The 7500-nt window shown below is 44.4% G+C and overlaps 1 protein-coding gene across 4 annotated transcripts in view; it reads right to left on the reverse strand.

Annotated features, from left to right (window-relative positions):
* Nucleotides 1-7500, reverse strand: part of LOC113800404 (uncharacterized) — a 115627-nt gene that overhangs the window by 1408 nt on the left and 106719 nt on the right. For 3 of the 4 annotated variants that reach the window (XM_070124194.1, XM_070124192.1, XM_070124193.1), the window contains exons 15-18: nt 7428-7500; nt 4378-4486; nt 3105-3244; nt 1-1601 (exon numbers count right to left, since the gene is read on the reverse strand). The exon at nt 1-1601 is cut by the window's left edge and continues 1408 nt beyond it; the exon at nt 7428-7500 is cut by the window's right edge and continues 31 nt beyond it. In XM_070124194.1, the coding sequence (XP_069980295.1) occupies nt 1-1601; nt 3105-3244; nt 4378-4486; nt 7428-7500 (1923 nt within the window). The remainder of the gene's footprint in view (nt 1602-3104; nt 3245-4377; nt 4487-7427) is intronic. The other variant, XM_070124195.1, reaches the window with a different exon arrangement.

Here is a 7500-nt window from a genome sequence, read left to right on the forward strand (position 1 = left end):
GCGAGTCCCGGCGGCCGTGCGAGCGCTGCGCCGCCTCGCGCTCCAGCCCGGTGGTCGTCTCCAGGCCAGGGAGCGAGCCGCGCCTCTCCACGCTGGCGCGGCTGTCGTTCATGCCCCCACGAGGGATCTCCAGGTTGGCCTGGCTGTTGGAGCGGCGGCCATCGAGCGCCGCCTGGCTGTTGGAGCGGCGCCCGTCCAAGTTGGAGTGGCTGTAGGAGCGGCGGCTCTCCGTACCCTTGCTGTCGACGCTCGAGCTGCGGCGGCCATCCGTTCCACTGATGCTGTTCCTGCGGGAGGTCGTAGCCTCCTTCTTGCCGTCCTTCTCGTCGTCCATCTTGGCCTTGTTGGACTCGAAGCGGAGAATGGACGCCTTCGTGTGGTGATAGAGGGAGTTGGCCGGCTGCGCCACCTTCAGCGACTTGCGGCTCGCGTTGTCTTCGTGGACCTGCGGCTCGATGTTGCCCTGCGACCTTCTTCTTTCCCGCTGGTACTTTTCTCTTCTTGACGACCGAATTCCCTCGGCCTCGAGCAGGCTGTTGGTTTCCTCCTCGATTGGCGTTTTTATTCTTAGACGCGGCACCGACTGCTCTTGGCGGCCGTTTGCCAGATCCTCCGTCTGGATCTGTACGTCTGTGTGTGGCGGGGACTCCATGTGGTGGCGCCGCGAGCCGTGATCGTAGCCCCGGCTTCCCTCGTACAGAAGCAGGTCCTCTGACCGCGGCGTCACGCCCACCGACTGTCCCTCCACCAGGCGGGCGCTCATCGGCCCGCCCCCTGCGTCCTCGTGCATGAGTGCCCTTCTCTGCATCTCCTCCTGAGTGAGAACTATCCCCTCCGGCTCCACGCCAGCCCGCCTGTAGGTTGGGCGACTGTGCCGGCCCGTCGCCCCGTCATCGAGGGGCACGGCGCCGCGCGGGCTGGCGTGTAGTCGGAGGACCTCCGCGTTTCCCTGCCGAGCGTAAGTAACATCGTCATCTACGCCGTGCTGGGGAAGCGGGCCTCGTTGGTCTTCTATGCGCATGCCCCGAGGGTCATCCATGCGCATGCCTCTTGCGTCCTCATAGCGCATGCCTCTGGGGTCTTCCATGCGCATGTTCCTGGGCGTGTCGTCAACGTCCTCCATCACGTAATGTTCTCCCTCTCTGAGGGACTCTGTAATACGAGGATTGCCACGTTGGTCTCGCAACACAAACACCCTGCGCGGCTCCTGTGAGCGGTGCGAAGTACGGGAATCAACACGTACCATCCGGCCCTGCTGCTGCAGCCGCGCCTCGTCCAGGTCCTCGAGCAGCACCAGGTCGCGCGGGCCGCGGCGGGGCATCATGCGGTCCTCCAGCATGGAGCCCTCGCCGCGCTCGCCGAACTGCCAGTAGCGCTGCCGCTCGTCGCCGCTCCACGCCAGGCGGCCGCCGTTGTTGCTGCTCACGCGCTTCGGCGGCCGGTTGAAGCCGCAGTTGGCGGCGATGTCGAGGCAGCAGTTGGGGAGGTACTCCCACCACATGCGCTCCTCGGGCTGCCCGTCGCGGTAGCCGCCGCGGTCGTCCACGCGGATGTACGAGACGCGCTCCGCGTTCTCGTCGCCGACCATCTTCATCTTCTTCCTGCAACGGGAAGCGGCGTCAGGGCCTCGGCGGGAGTGGCTGAACTCGCTCGCAATTTATGCGCGTGGATAGGAAATAAGACGGTTCAGCTAAACCGGATTCAAAATGCTTGATGTGGTTGTGACATTATCAATAGTTTTACTCTCTTGATCTTAGTTTAGATTCATATATTGCATATGATTGTGAAAGACAACAGTAACATTCACCATTCAAGCTGTCATATTTGTCATAATCATTGTTAAAAGAGCCTTAAACGCTAAGAGTGCAAACGGTGCAGTTCTAATCTACAAACGTAGAATTCTATCTAAGATCTACACCTACGAATGATGCAATGCTTTGCAGGCAGTAAGAAGTTGTCAGCTGACCATATTCTGTATTATAATTATTAATACCAAACAAAGTCTGTATATGTATTTACAACACAAAACACACACACACACACACACACACACACACACACACACACACACACACATATATATATATATATATATATATATATATATATATATATATATATATATATATATATATATATATATATATATATATATATATATATATATACTATAATATATATCTATATCTATCTATCTATCTATATATATATATATGTGTGTGTGTGTGTTTGTGTGTAGATAAGGACTAAAATTACTAAATTCTTACTGCCTGCATGTCTTATTTTACATCCTTATTGATAAGATCTGAGCATAGGATTAAGTGCATACATATCTATGCACTTACAGTATAGTGACCAAGTACAATTAATGAGAAGTAAAGTATATATCACATATGTGGCATATCAATATATACACATGACAGGTACTCTTTGGTGGAAAATAACATGCAAAAAATATCTAAAATCTACTTGAATGCTTGATTTGAAATTATTCATATTGCAACAATGACTAATAAATAATTCAGTGTATATATCACAAAATTATCATTGACCAAAGAAGCTAGAGGGTTATTTTATATTACAAAGTGGCTTACAGAGCAGTGAGATTTAAAATTCTGCAAAAAGAAAGAAAGTTCTTAAGCATCCTTAGTTTATAAATATATTTTTTTTTAGAGTGAGAAAGAAAAGAAGAGCCAAATGCGATGTCACACAGAAAAGGCAATCGATTGATTATAGTCAAATTGTTCTATTTAATCTAATTTTCTATTATATACACACAAGTGGGTTGGGCCATCTAAGTACCAGCAACAGATTATAACAAATATCTACATAACATTTAATCCTATAATCTAAATATCGGTGTATTAACAGCATAATCCACGTATAACTCTCAACAGCAGTGGAAGTGAAGGCACGAAGAGAGAATTAAAAGAAAAACAAAACACAGAAAGAAGGAAAAGATCGTATGTACAAAAGTGACGTGAAGGAGGAAACGACAAGAGAAAAAAAAACTTAAAAACATCAAGAAGAGGAGAAGAAGAGAGACACAGAATAATCAGAGGCAAAGCGTGGTACGTGATAAAGGGGGGAGGAAGGGGTCTTACCTGTCCTTATAGAGAGGACATCCGGGGCAGAAGCAGCAGAGAAGGAGGAGGATGATAATGATGGCCATGAAGACACACAGAACCACGACGCCGGCCAAGTAGGAGTTTCTCTCGGATGTCAGCTCCTCGTACTCGACGGGCTGGAGGAGGAGAACGATTAGTTTATGTCTTTGCTTGTGTGTCTCTTTTTATCATTCATTCATTTGTTCTCTTACCATTTTTTTATTTATTATTTTTATTTTTTATTTCTTTCTATTTCTTTCTTTTTTTTCTCTCTCTCTATTTTGCTTGTCGTTCAGTGGAATCATTTTAGTATGTTCTGTTCTGTTTCCATTTTTTTAATATAATCAATTCTTCGAAAAAAAAAATGTAATGTGGTCATAAATATCGTTTAAGACGCCTGTACAAATACACATTCAGAGAAACATTGTCCATTTCTTATTATTCAATAGGACTAATTAGATTGGAATGAAAAGTAAAGAAAGGGGGAGAGAGAGAGAGAGAGAGAGAGAGAGAGAGAGAGAGAGAGAGAGAGAGAGAGAGAGAGAATGAAAGAGAGAGAGAGAGAGAGAGAGAGAGAGGAGGGAGGGAGAGAGGGAGAGAGAGAGAGAGAGAGAGAGAGAGAGAGAGAGAGAGAGAGAGTGAGAGAGAGAAAGAAAGAGAGAGAGAGAGGCAGACACACAGACAGACAGACAGACAGAGACAGACAGACTAACAAAGCAGATACAAATAGGCTGAACGTCTGGGAAGCAAAGTGAAGAAGTAGATTTAGAGAAAATAAGTTTCATTTTGGCAAATTCTCAGCGCCAGAAACAGGTAGGTACAGATTTTAAAACATACAATCTACATCTTTAGACAGAAAGGTAGAAGGAAATGAAACAAGACCAATTAAAGAGCAAGTAAACAATTATCTATAAATATAACAAATAAATCATAAACAAAACAAAACATCTATAAATAAAACATAAAAATCTATAAATAAAACATAAAAATCTATAAATAAAACATAAAAATCTATAAATAAAACATAAAAATCTATAAATAAAACATAAAAATCTATAAATAAAACATTACAAACAAAACATGAAAATCCATAAACAAAACACACAAAAAATATAAATAAAAAATAAATAATCTGTAAATAACACAAACATCACTAAATAAAACACAAACACCACTAAAAAAACACACAAACACCACTAAAAAACACACAAACACCATTAACAAAACACACAAACATCTAGTGAAAATAAAAAACATAAACACCACGCACCCTGGGGTCGTTCACCAGCGGTCTGGTCGTGTTCAGAAGCTGCTTCGAAATCTTCTCGACGTCGACCACCGTGTTCACTTCGTACCTCACCAGAGCCGTGACGACACTCCTGGTTTGAGGGCGAAGCGAGGGAGAGAGGGAGAAGGGGAAAGGAGGGAGAAGGGGAGAGGAGGAGGGAGGGAGGGAGGGAGGAGGCCAGAGGGAGAGAGGGAGAAGGGGAGAGGAGGAGGGAGGGAGGGAGAAAGGGGAGAGGAGGAGGAGGGAGGGAGAAGGGGAGAGGAGGAGGGAGGGAGGGAAGAGAGGGAGAGGAGGAGGGAGGGAGGGAGAAGGGGGAGAGGGAGGAGGGAGGGAGGGAAGAGAGGGGAGAGAAGAAGGGAGGGAGGGAGGGAGAAGGGGAGAGGAGGAGGGAGGGAGGGAAGAGAGGGGAAAGGAGGAGGGAGGGAGAAAGGGGAGAGGAGGAGGGAGGGAGGGAGAAAGGGGAGAGGAGGAGGGAGGGATGGAGAAAGGGGAGAGGAGGAGGGAGGGAGGGCAGAAGGAAGAAGGGAGAGGAGGAGGGAGGGAGGGAAGAGAGGGGAGAGGAGGAGGGAGAGAGGGAGGAGGCCAGAGGAAGTGAGGGAGAAAGGGGGAGAGGAAGAGGGAGGGAGGGAGAAGGGGGAGAGGAGGAGGGAGGGAGGGAGAAAGGGGGAGAGGGAGGGAGGGAAGAGAGGGGAGAGGAGGAGGGAGAAAGGGGGAGAGGAGGGAGGGAGGGAGGGAGGGAGGAGGCCAGAGGAAGTGAGGGAAAAAGGGGAGAGGAGGAGGGAGAGAGGGAGAAGGGGAGAGGAGGAGGGAGGGAGGGCGAAGCGAGGGAGGAGGACACAGGGAGGGAGGAGGCCAGAGGGAGGGAGGGAGAAAGGGGAGAAGGGGAGAGGAGGGAGGGAGAGAGGGGAGAGGAGGGAGGGAGGCAAGAGAGGAGAGAGGGGAGAGGAGGAGGGAGGGAGAAAGGGGAGAGGAGGAGGGAGGGAGAAGGGGAGAAGAGGAGGGAGGGAAGAGAGGAGAGAGGAGGAGGGAGAGAAGGGGGAAGGGGGAGAGGAGGAGGGAGGGAGGGAGAAAGGGAGAGGAGGAGGGAGGGAAGAGAGGGGAGAGGAGGAGGGAGGGAAGAGAGGGGAGAGGAGAGGAGGGAAGCCCACAGTTAGTACGTGAAGAGGTCATGGTGTTTCGTTTGAGTTAATACTGTTTGTTAATAATATTGCTTTTTATTTCTATTTTTTTCAGATTGTAGTGATTTTATAGTCATGATTGTTATTAAGTTTATGATTGTTATTATTACATTAATTGGCATCTACTGTACAATCCAAAAACTACTGCAGCCCTACTTTTGTTTCTATAATGAGCAAAACAATCTAGTGAGAGCATGATCTTGAATTTACATTATGCTATTCAGCTAAAAATGAATGTATGCTAATGAGCCAAAGAAATGTATTGCATTATTTACATACTCTTCTTCCGGTGGGTGGAGTCTCGAGAATGCCGAGCCTCCTTCGAGAAAATTAGTCATTGAGAAATGCTCATATTATCTTAAGATATAGAAAATGAATCAGAACGAGTTATAATCTTGACTTTGATCGTGTAAGCAGTTTTTTTTATATATAGTTTTTACGTGATTTGTAAAATTTATTCTCTTTTTTATATTGTGTACATGTGACTTGTATTTTTTTTTTTTTTTTTTTTTTTTTTTTTTTTTTGTCTTTCTTTCTTTCTTTCTTGAAGGTTTTGAGGCATGTCCGAGACGCCACCGGAAGAAGGGAAATGGAGACAGTGCGGAAATGACAACATTTACATTACGTGTCCTTGGTACTGACGTGAGCGCAGACATTGAGCCAAAAAACACTGAAAATTCATCATGTTAATTATATGAAAAAAAAATCAATTGTTCCCTTTTTTTTTTTTTTTTTTGCTGGTGTTTATCCAAACAACACTTAGCTTTGCTTCACTCGGTGGTACTCTGTCTGGAAATATATATATGAACATGCTGTTTGTTATTTGTTGTGTTTGTTTAAAAAAGGGGTTCTGAACACTGTATGAAGGAATATGCAATTGAAAATTATATGAAAAAGATAATATTTTGGATTTTCTGAACAAAGCTGATTCTATGTTTATATTTCTTTTCTTTTTTTTTAATTTACATCATTCTTGGTTTATATCTTGATTTCTCTTATTATTATTATTATTATTATTATTATTATTATTATTATTATTATTATTATTATCATTATTATTATCATTATTATTATTATCATCATCATCATAAACTGATTTTGATAATCAAACTGGAAGTGTTTTCATCACCGGAGAAATAATTCTGTCTCTGCTAACATCAGGCTAGATTAAGATGATAACTAGAATGCATCTCCAAAGAAGCTTCTCTACTTATCAACAAGCTGTTCTGATTCTTTAAGATATACTGCCAATTAGGTGTTAGTTCCTACAAAACAAATGCTCATACGTGGCTACACTGTTCCTTGAAGTGAAATTGAATATTTATGATGATGTATATTTCTTTCTGAAAAAATCTGTAAAAGTGTCACAACATTGAGTGATGGTGAGGTTCACTTGTGCAATCGTCACGTGATTTGCAGAACTCCAAAACGGACTTTTCCAAAATCAAATCCTCTTCAAAAATATGAATATATATACATACATATATGCAAATATATATACATATATATATATATATATATATATATATATATATATATATATATATATATATATATATATATATTCAGTATATACATGAGGTTCAAAACAGTGAAGCTCGATGATTTAGTTCAGTGTGTGGATACACAAAGCATGATTTTTACAGCAATAAATAAATACCAAACAAACCACAAAAATAATTCTCTCTCAAAACTCAAATAAGCATTGGAATCAACGGCCAAGAACATCTAAAAAGTGATCGTTGACCCCTCTCCGACACCACTGGGGGAGGTGGGGGGGGAAGTGGTGTCGGAGGGGGGGGGCAAGGGGGTGTGTCAGGTGTCATATTCGCTCTTCCTCCATCTACAGCTTACTTATCCAAAGAGGACCTTGTGTCGTCTGCCACGCTGTAGGCTTTGATCTCCTTAATTTCCGTGATTCCTCCCG

Source organism: Penaeus vannamei, chromosome 8, assembly GCF_042767895.1.
Source record: "Penaeus vannamei isolate JL-2024 chromosome 8, ASM4276789v1, whole genome shotgun sequence".
NCBI classification, from domain to species: domain Eukaryota; kingdom Metazoa; phylum Arthropoda; class Malacostraca; order Decapoda; family Penaeidae; genus Penaeus; species Penaeus vannamei.